The sequence below is a fragment of the Centruroides sculpturatus genome, unplaced genomic scaffold (genome assembly GCF_000671375.1).
Source record: "Centruroides sculpturatus isolate CEXI.00-Female unplaced genomic scaffold, Cexi_2.0 scaffold970, whole genome shotgun sequence".
NCBI lineage: Eukaryota > Metazoa > Arthropoda > Arachnida > Scorpiones > Buthidae > Centruroides > Centruroides sculpturatus.
In genome coordinates this window covers 173792-201546 of record NW_019385159.1, presented here as the reverse complement: position 1 = coordinate 201546, position 27755 = coordinate 173792, and the positions used below count along the sequence as shown (strand labels likewise).

General features: G+C 33.8%; 1 protein-coding gene across 1 annotated transcript in view; it reads right to left on the bottom strand.

Annotated features, from left to right (window-relative positions):
* Positions 1–238: 238 nt before the first annotated feature.
* Positions 239–27755, bottom strand: part of LOC111635589 (uncharacterized protein PF11_0213-like) — a 90847-nt gene continuing 63330 nt past the window's right edge. The window contains exons 9-11 of the mRNA XM_023380591.1: positions 4154–4385; positions 886–988; positions 239–820 (exon numbers count right to left, since the gene is read on the bottom strand). Coding sequence (XP_023236359.1) covers positions 610–820; positions 886–988; positions 4154–4385 — 546 coding nt within the window. The 3' untranslated portion in view covers positions 239–609. The remainder of the gene's footprint in view (positions 821–885; positions 989–4153; positions 4386–27755) is intronic.

The following is a 27755-nucleotide window of genomic DNA, read 5'->3' as shown; positions in this document are numbered from 1 at the left end:
TCAGCATCAATACATCTTTAACAGTGGGTAAAGTTTAAATAATACTAACATTTCTGGATCCAGTTAATGGATCATCTTTACAAATAGACAGTTGTAAGTGAATTCCACTTTCAACTGTCCATGCTCGAAGGTAGCCCATTAACTGGATTAAGCACTCCCGCCAGTCACTTCTCTTTACCTGTTCTCTGTCCGAACCTCAAACATTAAACTTCTCACCAGAAGACTGTAAATTCCCCACTGCAAATTCTGGTCCTTTCATTAGGACATGCTAATGAAATAATTATCCAATGCCCAGTCCATTTCAGTGATAAACTGTCAAGCTTCACACAGGAATATATTGTGTGTGGATGTTTAGTAGTTAATTGTTGCTATTAATGTGATACCCTTTTGTTGTAACACTAGACTTTTTCTGTGGTAACAATAGAAGGTCACTGCTGGGATCTCACAACAAAATGAATTCTATGAAATATCTCTCTAAGAAATGTATGAATGTTGTAAGAAAATAACTCTCAAAAATAAATAAATTTATTTTATCAAAAATATTTTACATTCAATTCTAGATCAGGTATTTTACACTTTTCTACACACAGACAAATTTTAACGATACTTTTATTTTTCTATAACCTTCAAAAAGTCTGAATTTGTGACAAAGTCTGTGGCCGATCTATATTTTAAAATGCACTTCTGCCATTTTTGCAATTGAATCCGTACAGATTTATGGGATTTCATGTTGCGATATGTCTTCTCTTTAAGAAGTTTTTCCAAAAGATAATGCAACCACAGGACATTACTGTATGGACTAAATGTGTCCCATTTGTTTCTATACAAAGCGATTGTATGTCAGTTATTGTTCATAGTTTAAATGTAAATATATTAAAACCTTACCCATTGTTTTCTTTCATTAACCTGTATATATCAAACTGATAATCTCCTTCTCCCGTAAACAAAGAATCATCATCAGCTAAGTTGGTGAATATTGTGCATCCATCTAGAAGAAAATAACAAAAAATAATTCAATTATCAACTATTAACTATTTTTCCTTCAAAACTATTTAATGTCATTTTCTGAAATTTTTACTGAATGAAATACATTTTTAATTTCTTGCAAAATCAAGCAAGTGATAATCAATATTAAAATTATTTTTAATAATTTCTTTCTCAAAAATTAAATATATTGAGATTAGACAGTCCAACCTTAAGATTGAATTACATTGTGACACACATGCAGACTAAAACAACCTACACAGCTAAATCGAACAGTGAATATCTTATCAGTAAACTCAACAACATAACATACACAAAAGTATACTAGAGCTCACAATAAATTATACATTTCTCGTAAAAAAAATTCAAATTATCAAAGCTTGAAAGTAAGGAAAATTTGAAAGCTCTTCGGTTACAACAGCATCTTTTGAAACCCCGGTCACTAAGACATCAAAATAAAGCTGTTACTCTAGCATGCTATTTGTTGGGATAAATAAAAAAAAGATTCACTTTTGAAGACTGAGTCTTTTCCTCATTTACTCCAACAGATGACTAAAAACTGTGTTGAAACTTTACGCTGAACCTAATGAGAATAAAAGCTTAGGCCATGAGATAATGAACAGATTTTGAACCTGCCTGTTCAGAAGTGAAAATGGAGAAGATGCACAAAGCTAAATTGACCATAAAAGCAACTAGCATAGAGGTAGAAAGTGTCTTTTCAGACATGGCTTACTTCTCAGAAATAAAACAGATCAAGTTCATCAGATAAATTTGCAGCTCCCAACCTTTTTTGAGTTGTGCACTCCTTGGCACCCCATTTTCCTAAGTTTTATTTTGTGTTATACAAATAGTGGCGACTTTGGTCAATTATACAGAGCCGTACAATTACATGTAAAAAAGTTTTTTTTAAATCGAAAAGCATTGGAGAGAAGGACACAGATAAATGTAATAAAAATATAATTATGTTTTTACTTAAACAAGGCATCAAATACTGCAACATCGCCAAAGGCTTCAATGCAGAATCCAAATGTTCTTATAGTATCCTACATCTGCCATTATTAATTTTTTTTTCACATACCAGTACCTCCCTCGTTGGGAAGTGCTGAAATAAAACATCTGATGTACTCCATGTTTTAAAAATCCATTTTAAAAAGACTTACACTTTCCTTTATTAAAAAAATGAAGTTTTAGACTTCAAATTTATACAAAAGAATTATTTTTGTTTTCTGTTATTAAATAGGTTAAAACTGTTCATATAATTTGTAAAAAATGACCCTAATAAAACTGGCCATAACTACACATTTTCTGGTTATTTTCAAGCCCTAATTTAAAGAACATTGTTCAGCAGTAAGGTTAAAATATTCACAGTCTCTGATTTATTTACATGTGTGAAGGTCCAAAACCCTTTTGTTTTAGAACAGTATCACCCCTCTAATAAACCTCGTGATTAGGTGTAAAGGGAAAAAGGGGGCCTTCTGTAGTCGATGATCGAGACGATCTCCTCGAAAAAAATTGTTAATATATCAATAAAAGAAATCTCCTCCATTTGTTTAATGGTAATTCTATAGACATTAATATCAACAAGACAAGAATAAGAGATGTTTCCTATCCCCTCTTTGATTGCACGTGACACGTGGTTATAGCAATAAATCGCCTCGTTCGTAGTCAAACGTGACGTTTGATATAAACAATATCTAGATTGTTGACCAGTTTACAGGAAGTATTGTCAGCTGAATGTTAATTTATGGATGAGAGCCATCAAACTACAGAAATTTATATTATAAAATCATATCTTCTAGACGCCAATATCAATAAATTAAACAAACTTCTCTGTGCCAGTGGTCCATACTAGCTAGATCCAGACATCAACACACTAACAGGTGTGCATATAAATCATTAATGATGTCATAGTTCTCACCCCTCAAAAATAGTATAAAGAGGGCTTGGATGCAGTCCACAAGGCAAACATCTCCAGGGCAGACATCAACTGCCACATCAACTGACTCATACCGCCACCCTATCCGTCGCTACCTTGCCATAACTGCCGTGACGATCCAGGAAAGTTTTTACCAATGACCCATATTATGAATCGGGAACTTAGAGGTATGTTTTTTAGATATCTATTTGTATACTCTCTCTCTGAGAAGTCTCTCTCTCGTCTCTTAATTTAACTTAGAGAATAGAAATCAGATGTTCCATAAGAAAGACGAATCATTGTCGTGACGTCGAATAGAATTTTTGTAGCTCTTCTCTTTCGCCTTTGATATGTACAATTTTATAGTTGTTTATTAAATGTGTTATTCTTGTTCAACCTGTGTATTTATATGGGAACCTGTCAACTTACCCATTAACCTCCCAACTCATTTCATTTTGCCTCCTAAAAGCCATCATCTGACAGAGCCGCCGATAAGTGGGGACAACTAACCCCCTCGGTTCTCACACATGTGAAAGTATGTGATTTTCAGCTCAATAGACAATCATCAAGAGTATTTTATCAAATTAATTCATTTAAAAATTATTAATTCAATGAATTGCATTGCCAATTTTTAACAAAAATCACATGCAAAAAGAGAGTCATCTTGTTATTGCTGATGATTATTGTATAATGTATATGTAAAAGTTAAAAACTTTACTGTCAGAGCTTTTAAATGAATGTCTATAAGTTAAATAAAGTTCCAGACTTCCTTTTTGTCTTCTATTGACACATTTTGAGTGTTTTAACTTTAATATTAACTGACAAACTAGTTTAATCTATCAATATTTTGTTATTGAATATAGTGTTTTATAAACTTAAAATAATACAAAATTTAAAAATTACTACTACTTTTCATAAGTCAGTTGATATTTACCAGGTGAAAGTCATTCAATAACAACAATTCACTCATAAATGCAATATTTAATTATGACGTAAGAATGTTACATTCATATACAATGTTATCTTGCATACTGTTAAAAATGTAAAACAAACAACTAAATATTATATTACTTTCTTTATGTACATTTAAATTGATTACATATTTCACAAAATTATATTAGAATTACCAATTTGTAATTTTGAAATAAATTGATGTAACTCTTTTAAGAAAGACTCAATTTCTTTATCTAAATAACATGTTTTGAATTTTCTTCTGAGAAATTATAACTGTTATCATAATAAAACTATATTTACCTTTTCTCAGATAGGAAAGAGTAAAATCAATGATGGTAACTAATATACCAGAAGTCGTCATGGTAAATCTGTCATCCCTCAGGACGTAATCTATCGTCGTCTGTATCGTGGGAGCTATCAAGATGTTACCCCAGTGCAGATCTCTATGTTCGAATTCTATGGCCTCCTCGGCCACAGCCAAGGCACAGGCAACTTGTTGGAAAATACTCTTGGCTTCCACAATATTTTTTAACTAGAAAAAAATGTGATAATTAATACTATAATAAATTACTTCAGCAAAGATGAATATCTCATAACATGTACTTTGTGATTTTAAATCCATAAATAAATTTTAATCTAAATGAGAAAGGATTTGTATAATTTCGCTTACTGAGAACAGAAAAAAAAATAATAATTACATTGCAAGGTAAATATAAATGTAACAAATTAAGATCAGAATAATTATAGACAATAAATCTTAACATAAAATATTATCAAGATATGTACAGTTTCTAAATCATAAAATTCACATATTAAACTATTTAAACGATATTCTATTGCAGTGGTTCCCAATTAGTTTTTCCTGCTTACCACTTCAAGAAAAAGCTCAAACTCGCATACCTCTTATAGCAGAAATTCATATTAATCCATACTAATATTATAAATTCGAAGGTAATTCTGTCTGGTGTCTGTCTGTTACCTTTTCACGTCTAAACCGCCAAACAGGTTTTAATAAAAATTGGCACAGAGATAGCTTACATGTTGGAGATGGACATAGGCTACATTTTACTGCGAGAAAATATCTTACTCCCACGAGAAAATTCGATATAATGCGGGCAAAGCTGTGGGTTAAACGCAAATGATAAATAGAATAAGTTTTTTTTTTTACATTTATTACCTTTAAAATACAATTCTAATAATAATGAAAATAACATAAGGTTATTTAATTTTAATGTGACAAATGTGCACGAGTTTCTTTGTACAACTTTGTAAAATCTGGTTGCTTTTTGGTCAGCTTCAGTCTCGAGTCGTCTTCGAGTCGAAGTCGGTGATGATGTTTAGTTTTTGTGTTTCTCTTGGCCAAAAATCCACTCTCACAGAGGTATGTCGTGCAAAATGGTAGAAAATATTTTATTGCCACTTCACTGACAAATAATAATTATAATTGTACAATTAACACAAATTGTGTGAACTGTACAATTTTTGTTTCTTGCACAAGAATTTCATTTAGGTATTGTCACAAATGCATTTTTTGATGAAATTTCGAGAATATTTTTAGTTATAAATAAACAAATTTGTGCATTTGACATCATGTTGTAAATTGCCAAATTTTTGATGGTCTACCCATTATTTTTTTGATTGCTTTATCTCATGCATTTAAATTTTAAATCGACCAATTTTAGGTTGTCGCATGTACCCCTTCATGCAATTTCACGTACCCTGGGGGGTACGCGTATCACTAATTGGGAACCATTGTTCTATTGCATGCTTAGCCAACTTTATAGCAGATGTGGATCTACTTTCACGAGTCAAATTTACCAATAACACTGCACAACAATGAAAATGTTTTGAGCTGAAAATTAGCGTATTCTTATGTATTTCCATCTGCTGAATTCAAAAATCACCATAAAAATAACCAATTAGCTCTTGCTTTGGAGATACAGTGACATGTCATTTGTATTTTGGGGAAAATTTATTTTTTGGGAGTTGTCACACCTCAACTGACATAGCACAACATTATCCATGTTTGTAGGTTATAAACATAATAAATGTAGCTATGACTCTGAGTTTAATATTGCTTTTGTTTTTCTTTTTGCAGATTCCTGGTTATGGAGTACTTTTGAAGTGTAATACTGGTTATTCCAAAATGCCATAAACATGTGTAAATTTAATGAACAATTTTTGTTATATTTGTAGTGAAATAACATTTTCGTCACAGAAATGCAATCTGACACCTCTTGTGAAAACTGCCTATCACCATTATTTTGGTATGAAGGTAAGGGACCAGAATAAGTCATAGGCTCTACACAGTAATGACATTCGAAATATTTAACAAACGATTCGCTAACAGAAAATTTTTCCTTAACAATTTTTTTTTGCTCAAATGGTGCATCGAAAGGCTCTAGTTTAGTAGTGTTACAGAGTATAATATGTATATTTTAATATTTTTAAAGAATCAAAACCATTGAGAAATGTTACATGTGTTTAACAAGGTTCGGAAAACTTTGAAAATGTTAACAACGGGTTCGACCGAACCTGTGCGAACCCGCTGAATATCACCACTGGCTCTACATATATGTTGCAACTCTTGTTCAGTTATACTACGAGAATGGCTGAAAAATAAAAAAGTGATCTGTAACCAATACGTACTGGAAGTAGAATAAGTTGAAAAATAAACTACACTGATATAAATCCAGCAAAATTTAATAAAATAATAACGTTTTCAATCGTTTTTCAACGATCATCTTCAGTTACCAAAAATAGAACATTAAATATAGAACATAAAATGCGTTCAAAATAAATACAAAAATAAAAATTAACGGAAAACGCCCTAGTGGACGAACTAATTAAAAATTAACAAATAAACTAAATAAAATAGTGAAAAATTAATAATTATAAAAGGATCTCCACGCAGTGGACAATGAGTCAGCGTCTCTATGGTTTATACAACTGGTTTTCATGTGCGCTTTATAGATTTCCAATCTCTCTAGATGTTTGATCGTTTGCCGATTAGTTGTCGTTTTTATAATCAATGCTTGATCCCATTGCACATTTATATCTTGTTGTTTTGCGTACGATGCTAACACAGTGTTATCAAGGTTCTTATCGATTGTGTATTTATGTTTTTTGAGCCTTTTCTTTAGACCGCGCATCGTCGCACCCACTTAAACTAGCCTGGAATCGAACTGTTGATCATGTAAAGGCACCGAATATATACCAGTTGTTGAATTCCGATCCTCTTTCATTTTGTCGTTTCTCAATAGTTTGAAAATAGTGGGATTGCGCTGGTATACAATGTGTAAGTTATTAGACTTGGCAGTAGATCTGTGTATCTTGTTCAAAAATGGGACGTAATTAAGCACTATTCGTTTATTATGGTTAATCCTGGGAGAATGCCGTGCAGTGGATTGGAAGGATGAACTGATACACAGATCTACTGCCAAGTCTAATAACTTACACATTGTATACCAGCGCAATCCCACTATTTTCAAACTATTGAGAAACGACAAAATGAAAGAGGATCGGAATTCAACAACTGGTATATATTCGGTGCCTTTACATGATCAACGGTTCGATTCCAGGCTAGTTTACGTGGGTGCGACGATGCGCGGTCTAAAGAAAAGGCTCAAAAAACATAAATACACAATCGATAAGAACCTTGATAACACTGTGTTAGCATCATACGCAAAACAACAAGATATAAATGTGCAATGGGATCAAGCATCGATTATAAAAACGACAACTAATCGGCAAACGATCAAACATCTAGAGAGATTGGAAATCTATAAAGCGCACATGAAAACCAGTTGTATAAACCATATAGACGCTGACTCATTGTCCACTGCGTGGAGATCCTTTTATAATTATTAATTTTTCACTATTTATTTAGTTTATTTGTTAATTTTTAATTAGTTCGTCCACTAGGGCATTTTCCGTTAATTTTTATTTTTGTATTTATTTTGAACGCATTTTATGTTCTATATTTAATGTTCTATTTTTGGTAACTGAAGATGATTGTTGAAAAACGATTGAAAATGTTATTATTTTATTAAATTTTGCTGGATTTATATCAGTGTAGTTTATTTTTCAAAAAAGTGATCTATGACTTTTGCTGTGCCTATGGTTTGGTGGGAGCCTACAAACCATACAGATGACTGCTATTTCTGCTTAACTCCACCTATAAAGGCAGGATTATCAATGAATAAAAAAGAAACAGTTCAATACCCAAATCTTCCATCTGCTATTTGACCTATTCCACATTCAGATAGTTTACCAGTTCCTACTCCATCCCAACATTATGAGCTTTAAGTAGAAAATGAAGAAAGTGTGGGAGAAGAAGAACCCAACAAGCCTTCCATATTCCCTAATTTTGAGGTATTGATAAAAGATGATACACCACACAGACTGAGTCAAGTGGAATCGAGTGATCTCATTTGAGACCTAGACTTGTCAAAGAATACGGCGGAACTTCTAGGGCAGGCATGGCCAACATACGACCGTCTAATGAATTTATGTGGCCTGAGATCAATCTTCCAATATTAGCTACTGAAGTCCGAATAGCTCAATGAAAAATTCTGACACCTAAAAAAAAATCAACAACTCACTGTGCATTTAGAGTTAACCCTCCATTACAAACCTTGTTGTAAGTACAGTGTAAGGTGTGTTTCAAATTTATATGGACACGAAAAAATTAAAGTGAAAAAATTTGCTGCATTAAGTGACAAATGTTTTATTAAAAATAACATGGATTTACATGTTTCCACACTGCAAAATAAGAATTTTAATCAAACATTAACATTTTGTCACTGAAAATAATATTTTTGAAAATTTTGTACAAAAAAACTGTTACATATTAATCCAGACAGGCACTCATTTCATGACTTAAATAGAATATTGTTTAGTTTCAAGCATTGAAATATGCAAATCAGCTAACATATCTAATTGTAATACAAATTCTTTATGTTGTTCAACGTTCTAAAATGGGTAGAACAAAGAATTTATCTGATTATGAAAAAGAGCAGATTAATGCCTATAAATCACAAGTCAATAAGAGAAATTGCAGCGTATATAAATCATCCAAAATTAACTGTTGGTGATTATTTATCAAAAAGACGTGGCTAGGATGTACCAAAATTCAAGACAGGTCCAAAACCCAAGCTTATACCTCGAGATTAAAGACAAATCATCAAGGTTTGCTCCACAAAACAAACATCAGTAAGAAAAATAAAACAAGAATTAGACTTATCTTGTAGCAGCACAACAGTGTGGAGAGTTTTAAAAAATCTCCAACGTTAAAATTCAGGAAAAAAGCTATAATTCATTAAAGCACGAAAGTGACTTTCATTAAAGCACTTTCAGGAAAAAAGCTATAATTCATTAAAGCACAAAAGCACTTTCATTAAAGCACAAAAGTGACAGACTTGATTGGGCACAAAAACACATGACATAGTCCAAAGAATTGATTGAAGTTTTGTTCAGTGATGAAAAACAATTCATCTTAGATAGTCCAGACGGTTGAAAGTATTATTGGCATGATTTAAGAACCGAAAAACAAATATTTTCAAAACGCCAAATGGGTGTGGGATAAATAATAGTGTGGGGTGCGTTTGGATTCAATGGAACCACAAATTTTGCATTTATAACTCAAAGAATGAATTCAGAGAAGCATCAAGGCATGCTTGAAGATCGTTTATTGGAAGCTGGAGCAAATTGGATATTTCAACAAAACAATGCCCCTGTGCATGCCGTGATTTAAACGTAAAAATATTAATCTTTAGCAGGACATGGCCTGCTAAAGGCCCTGACCTGAATCCAATGGAAAATCTTTGGAGGATGATGGTTCGTACAGTTTATGCCAATGGAAAGCAGTTTCCCACAATTCGTGATTTGGAGGCAGCAATTTCAGATACTTGGAATAAACTTAAGATTGAATTCCTTCAGAATCTAATTGAAACAATGCCTAATCGAGTATTTAATGTAATTAAGTTAAATGGTGGTTACATTGCCATTAAATTGTAAGAAAACTTTGCAATTTGAAACTTGTCCAGATAAACATGTAACAGTTTTTTTGTACAAAATTTTCAAAAATATTATTTTCAGTGACAAAATGTTAATGTTTGATAAAAATTCTTATTTTGCAGTGTGGAAACATGTAAATCCATGTTATTTTTAATAAAACATTTGTCACTTAATGCAGCAAATTTGGGTTTCACTTTAATTTTTTCGTGTCCGTATAAATTTGAAACACACCTTAGAATGTTAATAAAGCCTGATAATGTGAAAAATGTATCCGTAATCTCTATCTACAATTCAGTCTCTATGGGTGACACCACAATGACATCTTGCACCACCTCAAAATCTTCCTAAGGCAGCCTCTGATTCAGCCCATGGAAAAAGTTTTCTTTTCAATTCAGCCTGGGGGCAAAAACTGTTGGCCACCCCTGTTCTAGGGTCAAGACTACAGCAATGGAATCTTCTCCAATGTGATGTCAATGTCTCACAGTACAAAGAATGTCAGAGAAATCTGCTTCCTTTTTTTGAGAAGGAAAACAATCTGGTTGTTTACTGCGACGCTAATAGCTTGATGAAATGTTTGAACCATAATCCAAGTGAATGGAGGCTACTCATAGACTCCTCCAAGTTTAGTTTGAAAGCTGTATTACTTCACAATGGCAACCATCTTCCTTCTATTCCTGTTGGTCATGCTGTTCACATGGTGGAGACATATGCAAACATGAAAGCTCTCCTTGACTCAATCAAATATGCTGAACACAAGTGAAAAATCTGTGGTGATCATTGATCACCACAGTCATTGATGTACTCTTAGGAATGCAACTGGGGTACACTAAATACTGTTGCTTTTTATGTATGTGGGACAGTAGGGATAGGAAATCACATTACATTCAAGCAGACTGGCATGCAAGAAATCTTGACTCTACCAAGAAAAATGTCGTTGCCGAGCCTCTCGTGGACCCAAAATATGTTCTTCTTCCATTCCTTCATTTCAAGCTTGGTTTAATAAAAACTTTTGTCAAAGGTATGAACAATGAAAGACAGGCATTTAAGTACTTATAAGACAACTTTCCTAGATTGAGTGATGCAAGGGTTAAGCAGGGGTGCACAACCTGCGGCCCACGGACAGTACAGGCCAAATCCCTTCTTTCGAAGTTTCTAAGTGTAGAACTTTTTCCCTTTCACAAAGTCATTAGCACCCAATTGTTTCATGATTTTCCCTGAGGTGAGAAATGGGGGGTTATTCTATAAATAAGTCTATTTCTAGCTAACACTTTCTGGCTTAGATATCGAATATTTTAAGTTTAATACATAGTTTATAACGATTTTTCGAAGAATCAAATAGAATAAAATGATGTTAGAACGTCATTTCCGATGTTATTAGAAGTTTCTATTTTGGCGGGAAATTTTCAATTTTATGCTTCGGAAAACTTGCTTGTTCGTCTAAATAGCGTCAAATAACAAAAATAAGTGAAAATAGCACTGAAAAACCATGAAACTAACGATTTTTTAGCATTTGTTTACATTCTAGATTCTAATTGGTATAGTCAAATTTGAATCAATCTTTTCTGAAAAGACGCTTATTCATCAACCTAATGTCATTCAAACTAGAAAAAAACTAACCAGAGTTCAAAAAGGAATGTACAAAAAGCTATAAAACCAATAATTTACAACAATACCTCTCCAAAGACAAAGAATAGAAAAAAAATTTTCACATCAAATTTATTATTATTAAGTTGGACCAAGAAAATTAATACTGTAGTTGGAATAGAGTCATTACGACTAAAAGGAAGCCATTTGCATTAAAATATTTTGGATTTAATAATTATTACAAACCGCGTCAAGCCATAAACTTGTCAACAAAGAGGGTTGTAAAATGATTCCGTGTAGCTAGAAAGCTGCGGTTTTTTTTGTTTGAAAGAAAACAGATATATTTAGGTTATTTAAGTAGTAAATTAATTGGAACTTTTTATTTACTTTTATTTTTACATTCTTTTTTTCGTAAATTTAAAATTAAATTATTATTTTTAATTTTTATTTTATTTGAAATTTAACAGTCGTAAACTGTGATATATTTAGGAAAAAAAAAAAAACAGATTGATTCTAGCGCCAATTTGAAACGAGATATCGCAATTTTAATAATTATATTTAAAATATTCAGATTTTCCACTGCACTGTGTTAATCACTTTTGATTCATTTCTGAACACGGGGGTAAAACTGACGGGCCATAAATATAATTTAGGTAAGAATGGTAACCACATTTATGATGGATTAGTGTCCTGCACCTGGCATGTTGACGATCTGACTCACAAATTCTGAGAAATGGTGGAGACGCCCGGACAGGGGTCGAACGAATTAAGACCTGCCTGGCCACGTGTGCGTAATAGTCTTCTGTCCCCGCCTCTTTAGTCTTTGGTCAGAGTGGATACAGAACAAAGCACGTGGTAGTCTAGCTTGCCTTATCTCAAACATGATTTGTTGCGGGCCTCAGAATTTTCGGCACAATGAGACATTGTTTTGCAGAGTGAACAGTATGGCGCCGGGCATTAAACGCAAGGTCAATCGCGAGAATCATCAGTTTCAAGAAGTGGAAGTGTGGACTAACAAGTACTGTTTTGTGCAACAGAACAACAGCATTATTTGCCTTTTGTGCAATGGAACAATAGCAGTGCCAAAAGAATTCAACCTGAAGCGACATCATGAAAGCCAACACAAGGATTTCCTTCTGCAAGGTACGGAACGCAAACGGAAAATCGAATCGTTACGACGATCACTAATCAGCCAACAAAATGTGTTCAAGAAACAATCTGGAGAATTGGATGCGGCTGTTGAAGCCAGCCTAGAAATATCTGCTTTAATAGCCAAGAATGGGAAACCTTTCACAGATGGCGATATGATAAAAAAGTGTCTTATCATCGCAAGTGAGATGTGTCCTGAGAAGACAGTGTTTTCAAACAATCAGTCTTAACCACATGACGATACAACAAAGAATCTCGCAAATTGCATCAGACATCGCATTAATCACTTGGAGGTCCGGCCCCCAGTCAGTAAACTTAATCCTAATTTCGCCCTTCTTCAGAAAAGGTTGTGCATCCCTGGGTTAAGGAAGCGATTTTTGTTGGGCCACAAATTTGACAACTTGTAAAGGATCCTGCATTTGACCAAGTTTTAAAGCGAAAAGAAAAGGAAGCTTGGGAAGCCTTAAAGGGAGATTCGTGGATTCTTAGGCGACAAAAGAGACTATAAGTACACTCGGTGACAGTACTTCTGGAAAAATTCCAAATTGTTTGGTATTTTTCAATTTGGACGCAACATGTCCTTTAAAATTCATTTTCTCCACTCCAACCTAGACTTTTTCCCTCCTAGTTGTGGAGCTGTTAGTGATGAACATGGAGAAAGATTCCACCAGGATATTTCTATAATGATATCAGGGCCATTGAAATGAAGCAATGCTTGCAAATTACTGCTAGTCTGTGTGTAGGGATGAACCAAACTCACTTATAAGAGGCAAGCCAAAAGAAAACAATCTCATGAAGTCACCACATGATTCTCTTGACACCGAACCACCTGCCAGGTATTCTTCCATCAATTTAGAACTCAGAATGTAACTGTAATTAAAAAAAAAAATTCAAAAGCACTTTCAATGTTGTTAGCATATGTAATTAAAATGTGTCGTTTTTTTCTTAAGCTGTTAAAATCACTCACTGCCACCTATTTTTATCACAGAAACTAGAACTAATAAAAATTTTTCTTTGTCATATTTGATTTTCTCACCCCAAAATTAGTAAGATTTCACTCATGAAATAAAGGAAACATTCAAAAACATTTTTTTTGTTGTTCAGCGTAATCTACAAGGGCTATTTTTTAAATAAGGACCGTTTGTCAATGAGAGTAAGAATCAGGGCCGTACCGTAGAATTTCCCAGCGTGATGCAAGTCTTCAAAATGCCGCCCCTTAAATGTTTTTCTCTAAAATACCTTCAGTTGTGATTTAAAAAACTACACAAATTGTATGAATACTATTTTTACTTTGAAAATAAAAATTACTTTAAAATAATGATATCAAGAACTCTGCTTTCTGTACTATTTTAGATGCGGTGTTTTGCGTTTTTGCAGAAAATCAAACATATTTTCAGACCATGTAAAAATTCTCTAATTAATCTCGGAAGAGGGAGACCTAATTTTTGCATCCAGTGAAAACAGGTAAAATCGGCTATAATCTAAAAATCTTAATCTTCACTATCGTTACTTTTTGCCCGTGCAACGCCGGGTTCATCTGCTAGTAAAAAGATAACGAATATCTGTCAAATTGACAGCCGCAGCAGAGCAAAAAATAACGAACGCAAAAGTAGCAAATGCAAATATTTCCTAAGCAACTCTCTCTATCACATACAGAATTTAAAAGTGGTCCAATATTACCTAAAAACTCTCTATCACACACAGGCACACGTTCCACACCTGATATATACCCAGTTCATGCAAATGCTACTTTTTAATTCGAGTTCTTATTGTCACAACATAATCCTTTTCAATGATAATAAGTAACTAAAATTGCTGTAAAAAAACAATAATTTTCTTACCTGATCTACTTCTTAAACACAAAAAAAATGAACTAGTAAAAATATTATACTGATACAGATATATATCTGATTCACTGATTAAACACAGCACAGCCACTCGCTACTTATAGAAACAAACTAACGTTAAAGCCAAATATTGTCAATAATTTAAGGTCAAAGCGGAACTATCAACATGTTACACGTGCAATTGTCTTTTATGATAATTGCCGCCTCAGCTTTTAGGAGAGTCGCGCGGTATATTACAAACAAAAACAATAGCTTTGTGCTGTCTTGTCAAAAGCCTTTTGACTGCCATTCTCCAACAATGCATTTGCACCATAAACCGAAATCAAAGGGTACCGAAAGCACTTAAGCAGAGGCGTGCGATAAATCATTAATCATATACATCAATATCGGAATAATATAGATCAATATAGAAAAGCGTTGCATAAAAATTTTTAATTATTGAATGGTTCAAATAATATTTTGATTTCGCTGCTTATGCCGCCCCCTTACGGTGCCACCTGATGCGGCCGCATCACTGCATCATAGCACGGCACGGCCCTGGTAAGAATGACGCACGATTGCAGCAGTGTGCATGAGCAACTGCTTTCAGGATGCTTTGCGCGTGTTTAGATGCCATTTGCAGCTGTATCGTCTGTCTGTGTGCTGAACTGTAGAAGTTTATAATGTTTAAGAAAAGTGAGTCACCTGCCGACTATAAGATACAATCTGTTATTTGATTTCGGCACGAAAGATCATGGTAACTGTCTTTTAGGACAAGAAAGGGACTTTCTTAGTGGATTTTATGTCAAGAGGCACAACAATCAATTCTGATGCTTATTGTGACCTTGAGAAAACTCCACTGTACCATACAAGACAAGCAGTGTGGCCTAATGTCTTCCAGTGGCAGGCGGCAGATTTCTTTAATGTCGAAATTAAAACAATTTTTGAGCGGTATGACAAATGTTTGAAACAAAAATGAAAATTATGTAGAAAAGTAGATAAAAGTATGTAGAATGTGGGAAAAAATATATTTTAATGATATTTACAATATTTTTCTTCTTATTAAAAAACTAACCTTATTTAAAAAATAGTCCTCGTATCATCTCATTTTTATTCCTTTATAAAAATTTAACTCACTCATAAAATTATACTGCAAAATATAGTTATATTTATTTCATCTTTTTCTCAGTACAGACACTGAAACTGTATCTTTAACCATAAAGTATTTTATTCCATTCACTGTGGAAATCAAGTTTTGCTCCTTTTTGTTTCACAAAACTATAACAATACCTATGTTATTGTTTTAAAACTTGCTTTATTGCATCTTAACCATCACAATAACATAGCCTAACCATTCTAACCCAAACCAATAACATAGTTACGACCATTCATGCAATAAACATATTTTTGTTTAGTACTGCATATATTGTTATCAATGTTCTACAATCATAAACAAATGCTATCATACTTTATTTCAAATGACACAAATACTACCAACTTGTAGTGAGTTTTACAAAATCTTTCATGAAAAATATAGAATTAATATCCCCATGAAAATTACAAATGTATTCTTCAAGCTTGATAAAAATAATTCTATGATTGAGCAGTCAATCACAATAGATTGTTCCAATAAAATGCTTGGCCAACAATGTTAAATGTTAAATATAAGGTTTTAATGTTTATATAGAGAGAGATTTTTAAACAGAGGAAAAGATCTTTAACTAGATATAAGTTACATTACCAAATCATCAGAAATAAAAGAATAGATTTCTAAGTCTTTCTAAGGATAACTAAGTGAAATTTCACAGTTCAAATCATACTGATCAACGGTTACTTTCTATAACAATCTGGTAATAATTTAATTCATTAGTTTTGCTAACATAGATAGTTCTCTATTTTCAGACAACTCAAAAGTCAGTCTTCCATAAGTACATAATACATTTATACAGTACTCTTAAATCATTTTTCATAACTTATGAACAGCTCCAAATTCAGTTATGTAATATAGACATGGGTAGACGGATATGCAGGTATTCATTAGAAAGTGTTACAAGGGAGTATGGGGTATTTATTAAACTAATACACAATGCTAGGGTCTTAATCCTTCAGTAATAGAATGATTTATTTTTGTTTCTAAAGTGTTGCCCACCATCATTCATATTTTGTATTTTGATTTTAATTTTATTGGATCCATTAATAATATTTTTTGTTGTATTGGGAAAAGTCATCTTCAGTTCCTTGTGAACATTACATACTGTATATTTAATACAGAGGCAACTGATTCATCTATATCAGTGTTCCGCAACCTTTTTCTATTTGCGGCATACCCATGACTCAACACGGCACACTAAAATGTTATTCCCCTGAAAAATGTATGATATGATACTATTAATAGAATTACGTAATACCACTAACCTATTATTATTATTATTGAACAGACATCAACACCTGTGAGGAAATTTATTTTACATATAATTTCTTAGAATACATAAAAATGTGTGGCTTGTAATAAAGAATAAAAAAACATCATCTTATTCCATCAGTGCTGCAGCAGAGAATGAAATACAAGCTTAAGAAACACAACAACTGTGATAAAAATATATAAATAAAACTTGAAATTAACAGAATATGTAAAAGTTCACATCACACCTTCCATCATGTGATGGCACACCGGTTGTGGAACACTGATCTATATAACTGGATGTAAAATATCGTGCTACATATTTTGAAGAAAATGGAATATTGAAACTTATTTATTAAATGTGCACATTTAATTTAAGTTAATTTTGAATAATTTTGTAATGTATTACATAATTCTCAAGAGAATTATCAGTTTTTTCAAAACTAAATTTTAAGAAATTTGAAATATCTTCAATTGTAAAATACTATACATTGTGTAACCAGTATCAGAATTTCATTAAAACAAATATTGTTATTTTTCAATAAGATGAAAATTGTAAGAACGCCGATTGGGGGGAATTTTATTCCCTACCATAGGGATGGTCTAACGTCTACGCGTATGTGGGTGGCGGTTTTGAAAGGCAGCAAAGACAAGTGTTTTACAGAGGCAAACCGTTTATTCTCGAGCGAAAATGCTTACATAAATTTTTTCGTCGGAAAGGTCCTTAGGTTCTGAACTTTAAGATACCTTCGGATCTGATCTGGTCCTGTGTTGTAGGAAATTTCGACAGCAATTCTGGTCTTGCGTCGTAGGGGCCCATGGACAGCATTGAATGAAAAGTTCAAAGTCCCGAAAGTCAATGCACAAAAGATGAAAGGATGCACGAAAACAAAACGGAGATACACAAATGCAACAGAAGTCTAACGAAAGTCCCGTTGTCCTTGGATTTGATGCTTTTATAAGTTTTTCGGGATCAGCTTTTTGCTAATTGGACAGACCTTACATCATCATTTTCTAATTGGTCTTCCACCTGTCTCCAGGTGTAAATGGAGCTTCGTAAAGTTCGCGGAAAAAGTCGGCTGGAGATGGTTTATCCGACACCATCTTTTCGACTCTGATCGCGTTTAATTGTTGACTATGACACCTACACTCATTTTGATATTTTTTCTAGTTTTGTTTTACTTTATAAACTGTGTCTTAACTTTTTAAATTTAAATTTTTCTTCTTTTATTTTCTAAAATTTTGTTTTTCCCATTATTCTTTATGAGCGCTGACGTCAAAGTCCAGTGTCGCCATTTTGACACTTATATAATTTGTTTTCTTGTTGGTAAATTTAACTTAACAAATTTTTTTCATATCTTTCTTTTTGGGGAGAAGCTATTTCCAAGGCCTCACAAAATGTTTATAAAAATGCCCTAAAAATATAATATTTTGCTAAGGATAAATATACCATATTTACATGTATATAAGATGACCTCATATATAAGACGAGGTGTGACTTTAAAGATCAAATAAATAAATAAATAAATAAAGAATATTGTTTACATCACTGCTTTATATTATACATATGGTTGATAAAATAATGTAATAATAAAAAAATAAATTTCTAAATCTCTAATAATTAGTATGGATGCTGTGTATTATTCCTTAATACAATTAATAGGGTTGTTTGAGAATATGCATTCTGTAATTGGGTTGCAATTTGAAAAAATTATAAACCTATAAAGTTGGCCAGTCCTTCCTTAATCTCAATAACAATGCCAGATAGATGAAAGTCAAGACTAGATATGGAAAGCTTATGCACAGGAGGCCCAATTAACCATATATGAACTTCCAGTCTAGACTGGAAGTACATGATTTCAACTCAAAAATTTCCCAAGTGGAATTACATAAATGACCGACATGACTCTTTTGTTATCAAGAAAAGTATAATGTACAGGGATAAGGCACTATTTGCGGGAAAGATTGATCTTTCCCGCAACCACGCTACATCTTCCAAAGGAGTCCACAATAGTCCTGCCTGCGATACCATTTTCTGGTCGTGTCACCCTCCGTATTTGTCGTATTTTTAGACGACATGATTTGTTTCTGCCGGTTTCTCCACGGCCAAATCTTAGGAGGTTGTTGTCCAACGACAGGGATCCTATATCCACCAATGAAAAATCGGGGGTTTATTCTGTCCCATTAGAGAATGTTTTAGGTGGTCGCACCCATTATATTGGTGTGACAACCAGAATGTTATCTAACCGTATTTTAGAACATCAATATTCCATCAGGGAAGGCAGGAATGACACTGAACTTGCTAGAATGGTGCTACAATGGTGGAACAAATGTGGTCATACTAAAACATTGCAACAACAAAAATCTTGTATACAGTCATACCCCGAACTTACGCGATAGGTGGGACCGAGCGATAACCGCGTAAGTCAAATTCGCGTAAGTCGGGGTATAATTTTGCATATAAATACATACAAATAATTTTTAATTGGGCCGGAGACTAAAGAAAACAATAATTTAAAAAAAAATGTTTAATAAAATCTTAGACAATACATATGTATANTGGGACCGAGCGATAACCGCGTAAGTCAAATTCGCGTAAGTCGGGGTATAATTTTGCATATAAATACATACAAATAATTTTTAATTGGGCCGGAGACTAAAGAAAACAATAATTTAAAAAAAAATGTTTAATAAAATCTTAGACAATACATATGTATAAGAAATTATATTATTATACAAATCACACCATAATTTTAACATTGTTTCTATCTCAGCGATAATACCGTGACGTTTACGAATGATGCTTGAATGTAAACATTGAGCATATTTCACAGCTTCGAGAATTTTTTCCTTACCTTTTATAATTGTTCTGACCATCGATTCCAGTAGATCAAACTTCTTTGCCAATTCACAAATTTTCATTTTTGTATCGAAGTCTTTAATAATGTTAACTTTACATTCCAAAGATAAAGTTTTGCTTTTCTTGTTTAATGCAGAAGAATCAGTTCTACTTCGTTTGGATGACATAGTAGAGTCTCTCGAGTCTCCGTAGATATAACAAACACAGAAATAAATAACACAAAATAAATTGTAGCTATATGTCGATTCGCGTGACACGTCCGAACATGTAAGACAAACAATAGTGTCGGGTGAAGTGAGTAATTAAGAGTTACATGGCGCCCAAACAAAAGACGAATCGACAAGATTTGAAAATCGCGTAACTCCAAGTTCGCGTAAGTCGGGGTATTACTGTATATTTGGGAAGCCCTCATCACCAACACATTAAAGCCCTGTAACACCCCACACTTGATTTGCCCCCTTTGTGGATCAATTTGTACAACTATATAAAACATCGCATCTAAATCCACAATATAGAAACGTCTAATGTATGCACATTGTAAACGCGCGTGTTTTCGTTTAAATATCTTCTTATGTTCTACCATTGCTGTTATTCCAAAACGTTAATTACGATTGGAATGATTTATTTTTGTATTCAAAAAAAAGGATCTTATATCTTCTAATGACCTGAAGAAGACGAAAGTGTGTATCATCGAAAGCGCTTGTCAATTTAGTGACATACGTATATAATTTAACATTTATATGTTAAAAGTTTTTCGTAACAAATGATTAGCGTGCTGTCCATCATTGTATTATAGATAAGACACTACTAATTTCAGATCAAAAATGCAGTATTACCTCAGTTTTCATTGAATTCAGTTATGGTCAGTTTTGGTTTTTGTCGATTTTTTCCATGAAAAATTTGTATCAGTTTTCGTTTTTTGCCTCGGATTTCATCGGAGTGCTCACATGACCTCTCTGCTAATTTTGTGCAAACAAAGGGTGACCCATGTGTTCTACTGCTCAGTGTGGCATTGTTTCTCATTGTGTGAGTGTTATCCTGCACATCTAGCCAAACAATTCCATTGCTTTCCTTTCCTATTAGCTCCATCATGGGACCAAAGAAAGTTTCCAGAGCCAGCAGCCCTTCAAAGAAGGCCAGAAACACAATCCAATTGAAGACGGAAATCACTGAAAAATATGAGTGTCATACATACATACTAGTGATTGCATTACCAGTAACAGGTATAGCAATAAATTAGAAAAATTATACCCTGGTAAATTTACCAGTAATTAATTTTTATACCGGTATTTCGGTTAAAAATCCTCTTAACCCAATATTTATTTTTCTAAAATTCCCACAGGAAATACCCGTGGGAAGCAAATTTCTTTTTTGTCTTCTCCACACCATAGCGAGAAAACAGCACAGGTGGTGATGGGTCATTCATTTGTAATTTAAGATTATTAAAAGGAATTTTCTAAAATTTTAATTAAATTTTATCTACAGTAATTACAGTAAGTAAAATGCATCTACAGTAATTACAGTAAGTAAAATGCATCTACAGTAATTAAATAAAGAGAAGTAATTAGCTATTTGCTGTGTGTTGGTCTACCGCTAAACCTAAAATTTATATTTTTCGTGCGGACTTACAGAGACTTTATAATATTTATATTTAGGAATTTTCTAGTTTTTTATAGCTTGATTTCCTGTATTATACTCCAAAATCAAGACCCTTTTTAGAGTATAATACAGGAAAATAACCCAGAAAAATTGAACAAATATAAGTAACATGAAATATCCAATAACGTTAACAAAAATATAATTTTGAATAGGATTCTAGAAATACAGTAATCAAGCACTTATCAGAAAATGAAAATGAATCATGACTTGAGGATGTCACTGAAATTAGTTCAGACTCAAATTCTAGTGAGAGGTGTTCATTGCTTACCACACCAACTTATCATGTCCAACGATAACAAAGTGCACAATAGAAAAGTCAAATTTAACAATGAAAGAAAAATTATACTTAGTCATTAAATGTAAAACAAATGTAGACACTGATAACAGCAATATAAGTACGTTTAAAAGTGTGAATGATATAGTTAAGAAAGAAATGAAGTATTTCTTACAGCAAAAAATACAAGGAACGTATCTTAAAAAGATTTTCAATGCTCTAATGAGAAATGTCCAACTAATATTGATTCTGAGAGAGTTTTTTCTAATGCAGCTGCCATTTGTACAAAAATTAGATCTAGATTAGACGAGAGCCTAAATGTATTACTTTTTTAATAGCCTACTTTCAAAATTACATGATTGTCCAATAATTTTGTAAGTAATTCAGTTTCGTTTTAAATCATTTGTTAATACGAATTTACTGGTAATCCTGAATATAATTACTGAATTACTGGTAATGTAATACGCAGTAAATTTGCAATCACTAATACATACATACAATTTCTTTATTAGGTACCAGAATTGAGTACATACCGAGTACCGCGAGGCACAACTTGGTGATGAGAATAAATACACAATATTAAATATGATATAGACATTTTAGACAAGCAGTTGATTACAATATTAGGGATTGTCGATTTTTAAAACCCGGTTTTGAAAAACCGGTTTTTTGTAAAAATTTACATAATTTGAAAAGTGGGTTTTCCCAACTAAAAAACCAGTTTTCGAGCTTAGACTTAAAAATTAATTATTTGATTAAAAACATCAACATTTTGACACAAAATCATCTGGCATAAAACAGGAATATTGTTAACACCTGTAGTTCCCAGCAATTTTTGATATTAATGTAATTAAACATAAAAAATACTTAAAACTGAAAAAAACAAAAGAAATGCATTAATTTTGAAGAAAAAGCTTCAAACTTTATTTTCCATTGTCTCCCCTTTCTGCAAAATTTGACACTGATGAGTCATTGTTTACACAGCTGGATGACCTTGAGAACAGCTGGTGTAGGATTTCCCGGGACATTCTCATAGACGTCTCAGGAGGACAAGTGTTTAAAGTAGGGAAAATACTAGCTGGCCATATATTTTTAAATATTTTTAAAAAATTCAAATTTTTATTGCGATTTTCNAATTTTTTTAATTAATATATTTTATTATATATATGTTTAATTAAGTCAGGGGGGTTGAAAATCGCAATATTTGAATTTTTTAAAAATATACAGCCAGCTAGTATTCACCCTACTATAAACCCTTTGCCTCCCGAGACTTCTATGAGAATGTCCCAGAAAATCCAACACCAGCTGTTCTCAAGGTCATCCAGCTGTGTAAACAATAACTCATCGGTGTCAAATTTCACAGAAAGGCGAGACAATGAAAAATAAAGTTTAAAGCTTTTTCTTCAAAATTAAAACTGAAAAAAACAAAAGAAATGTGATAAATATTTTTATGTTTAATTACATTAATATTAAAAATTGGAAAGTACCAAAGGAGTTATGAAGATACAAACAGTAGAGCTTCAGAGAGCTGTTCACCAATCCATTGAGTCGCACCGATTGGCTAATCCTACCACGAGGCAAGGATCAATGCCCTTTGTTTGACACAAAAATATGAATTGTGATATTGTGATTAATAATGGGTATCCAAACACTAGATTTACAGGATGTTAGAAGGTCCACACGCACGATACACAACTGTTGACAAAAGCAATGGATTATGTACTGGACTCCTGAAAAATGCCGACAAAGTTCAAAAGTTCGAATGACAATAATTCATGTTAAAATCCTCCAATTTTAGAAATAACTGACTCACAGAGAGCAGTAATTCTCCTGTATCCAATGATATAGTATAATACACTAGGGCACTGGTTGTAACGATGAAAACATTCTGAAACACAGAACCTAAACACCACAGATCTATCTACAGTTAGAGTCTACAAGAATAGCATTAAAATTGCTGAAATTGACCACATGTATGGGAAGTTGCCATCCACAATAAGTTCCATTGTGGCGAAAAAGGAAGCAATAAAGGCGGCTAATGTAGCGAAAGGTGTGAATGTGCTAATGAAACTAAGATCACAAACAATTGAAGATGTTGAACAGTAATTATTAATTTGGATCAATCAAAAACAGTTAGATGGTGATTCTGGTTCAGAGCCCATCATATGTGAAAACACCAGATTGTTGTATGCCGATCTCTGGGGCCAAAAAATTTGTGCCCGAATTCAAATATTACATAGAGGATGAAGGATTCATTCCCCAACAAGTCTTCAACTGTGATGAAACTGGCCTCTGTTGGAAGCTGGCTTGCCCCCCTGGCATGTGGTGGCTTCTTTTTCCTATCCAAGCTTCTCTGCGTGCGATATTGCAGCTTTTTGGGTTGCAGCTAGCACAAAAATCACTTTTCTAATAAAAGTGAAATAATCTGTATTTGCTGTCTGCGCTTTCTTGGTCCTTTGCTCAACAGCTATAAAACTCTGTTCTTGTCACCCCTCTGGTGACGTTAAACTTTTCTCACTATTAATCGCTTTAGTTCCCAGCAATTTTTAATATTAATGTAATTAAACATAAAAAATACTTAAAACTGAAAAAAAACTAAAGAAATGCATTAATTTTGAAAAAAAAGCTTCAAACTTTATTTTCCATTGTCTCGCCCTTCTGTGAAATATGACACTGATGAGCCATTGTGTTTACAGCTGGATGACATTGAGAACAGCTGGCGTTGGATTTCCTGGGACATTCTCATAGAAGCCTCAGGAGGCGAAGGGTTTATAGTAGGGTGAATACTAGCTAGCCGTATATTTTTAAATATTTTTAAAAAATTCAAATTTTAATTGCGATTTCCAACCCCCCGACTTAATTAAATGAATGTGAGATCCGGAATTTTATTAGCAACATTATCGCTCTTTATTAGCAAAAATGTTAATTCATTAAACTTTCGTTTATATAACGCCCTAGAAGAAAAAACCGATTTTAGCTGGGCTTGTGTAAACTTTCCGGTCATAACTAGCAACATCCATTGTTCTTTGCAGAACCTACAGATCATCTTGCAAGAAAGTTAACAGTTAGCATCTAAATGTCGTCATCTGTTTTAGATCCCAGGAACACCTATCACCTTTAACTTATGAACATCCGATCACGTGGTGGAAATTCCCCACAAAACCCTATAAAAGATTGTTCTTACCCCCTCTCGGGGGAGTCTCTTAAAGAAAAGTCGGACAGACGACATCGCGCCGATTCTCCGAACCAGCGGCATTCCGATCTCTGAAGATCTATATCAGATCATCGCGCAAGTCGCGAATTTTTATAATTGTGCTCCTTGGATATTTGGACATTTAAGTGCCTCCACGGATTAGATCAACAAGAACATTCAAAAAGGTATTGTGAGAGTCGAATTTTGGGAATAAATTCGTTAAATAAATTTTTGTTGAGGGAGGAAAAGTGTAAAGAAATAAATTTTAAACCGATATAAAAAACGAGCATAAAAATCTTTTCCCACGAACTTAGTTCCTTGTCAAGTATGATACATCAAATGTGTCACCCGAAATCTCGAAAAAGACTATTGGTCAGTAGTGAAAAAACAGGCCTAATAAGGCAGTGGAAAAAAACCAACGAGACCCCCTTTCTAAAAAGAAGGGGTCGATACGTAAGAGTCGCTCTCTGGAAATTAGTGTGCACTGTGCATTTTACAAAAACGGATAAGCCGCTACCAGGAACTCATCGAATCGCCGCTGTTCGAAAGGACTACGCCCGATAACGTTAGAAAGAACTTTGTGCTACTTGAAAAACATTTCAACGTTCGAAAGAACTTTGTGAAGACTAATCAACGATTCAACCCAAGACTAATCAACGATTCAAACCAAGGTATTTATCCTCGCGCGAAATATATGTGAGCTCTCTCTCAGAAATGCGGGTAACCGAAAAACTTAGATATGTTGATTAAACTGATTATATATAGCTATTGCGATTGTATATAGTATGACCAATAAACGGGTATTATGTCTAGATGAGTTAGAGTGTAATTCCTCTGGTTCTCTCGGTACGCCTCCATCCCGGAACTAAAAGTCCACAATGCGACCGTTCGCGTAAATAAATGGCCAATAAAATTTTTTTTTCTGTGTCTGTTAGAAGACACATTGGTGTCATCCTGACAGGGCGCCAAAGAGGTGCCGACCCTGCGGTCACAGTATGACCATACGTGTAAACTCTCTCTCGAGGAATTAGGCGGTTTAGAACGCTTTTGGTGTAGTCTTTTTGCCATTTTATTTTAATAAATTGTTATTTATCATTGTTAATTATGGTAAACTCCTTTACTTGATTCGTCATTCACCTCATCGTCGACCCCTAGCAAATTCTCTCCATCCACTTGTCTGACATTTAAGAGTATTAAAAAACAATTAAGCGTTAATCGTGCGTCATTAAATGTAAATTAAAATCGCAATAGAATTTTTTCGCGCAGGTAAAAATTTTTGAAAAAATTCGGAGACTTAAAAAACATTCCAAAAATCCAAAAAAAATTTTTGGGGGCCAAAAGGACCAAGTTTTCTGTAACTCTATGTAACCTGCCTGAGTTAACTCGGGCGAGGAACTAAAGGATTAAGTAGGTGAAAAAGATCTGCAGGACATCTCATTTCTCTAAGGCAGTGTATGATAATGGGCGACCAAGCACTGTCAAATGCCTTTGAGATGTCAAGGCTGATGCATGATACTTAGCAATCACATACTTGTGATTGTTAAGTAGAGCCTTGGCATTTTCAACCACAGTGTTGATTGCGTCTTTGGTTGATCTCTGGTGATGGAAGCCATATTGTACCTTGGTTAGCTGGCCAGTAGTCTCCACATACCACATGAGCCTGCTGACAATGAGTCTTTCAAGGATTTTCCTCAGTATAGGGAGTAGAAAGATAGGGCAAAGGCCATCCTGATTGCCCTACTTACGTATTGGGATAAGTTTAGCAGTTTTCCATGCCTCTCAAAAAGTCCCACGATGGAGGCAGCAGTTGTACATGTAATGCAGGGTGTCAGGGTCTGATCCCATATCTGCCTCACGATATCTGCTGTAATCCCATCCAGATCAGGGGCTTTGTTTCTGTTCTGACTCTGGATAATGTCATTGATTCATGATAATCAAAGTTGGGGATGTTGGTGGTATTAATTTTAAATTAATGTCATCCAGGCTGCTAGCCCTCAGGCTACTCTGTATCATCCTCCTGTGAATCTTGAGGCAGAAGTTATCCATTTGGGCTTTGATAGTTTCTATGAGGCTAGAAGTGTATTTATCACCAATCTTTATTGTGTTAAGTGTTTGGTATTTCCTGAGTTTATTGGTGCTGAGCTTAGTTAGAAAGTCTCAGGGGTTGATGGAGGTTTGAGTGCAGTGCCATGAGTCAATTTTAGCTTTCTTTATTTTGTCCTTGTAGTATTTTGATGGTCCATATATTTTTGCCTGTATTGTGTGCGAAGTGGTTCCTGTGGCAGCGTTGATATTTTTTCCGAAGCCTGTTCTTTGTGGTTCAGAGCACGGTTAGCTCTTTGTTCCACCAGGGTGCAGACTTCTGATGAATGGAAGACTTAGGGAGGTAGATATTGCAGGCATCGATAATATATTGGATATTATTGTTGATCATATGGCAGATATCTTCTAGATTGCTACTGCTAAGATTGTTGAGGTGTGTGTGGTTAGATAATTCTGTAAACCATTGCTGCTTCATCTGTTCTTCATCCGTGCTTCATAATTCTGTAAAACATCCATGCTTCAGGTTGAAATGTCTGCCATAGCTGACGCAGTAAGGGGAGGTGGTAATAGAGAAGGAAATATAGTTGTGCTCAGTAAGGGAATCATCCTGAAGAACATCCCAGTTATGAATTTTGTTATAGCAGGCTGTCACATTGATCCAGCTCTCTCCCCTTGCAGACTTGAAAGTAGGGGGTGAATCAGATAACCACCAGATAGATTAACCACCAGAAGATTGTTTGAGGCATAGACGTCTTCTAAAGAGCAACCATGGTCATCCAGTTGCTCGCACCCCCATGCGAGAGAGTGAGAGTTAGTGTCACCTACAAGGATAATGTACACATTATCCTTGTAGGCAACACTAAAGTCTATTGGAAAATAGCCTATGATGGTTTTG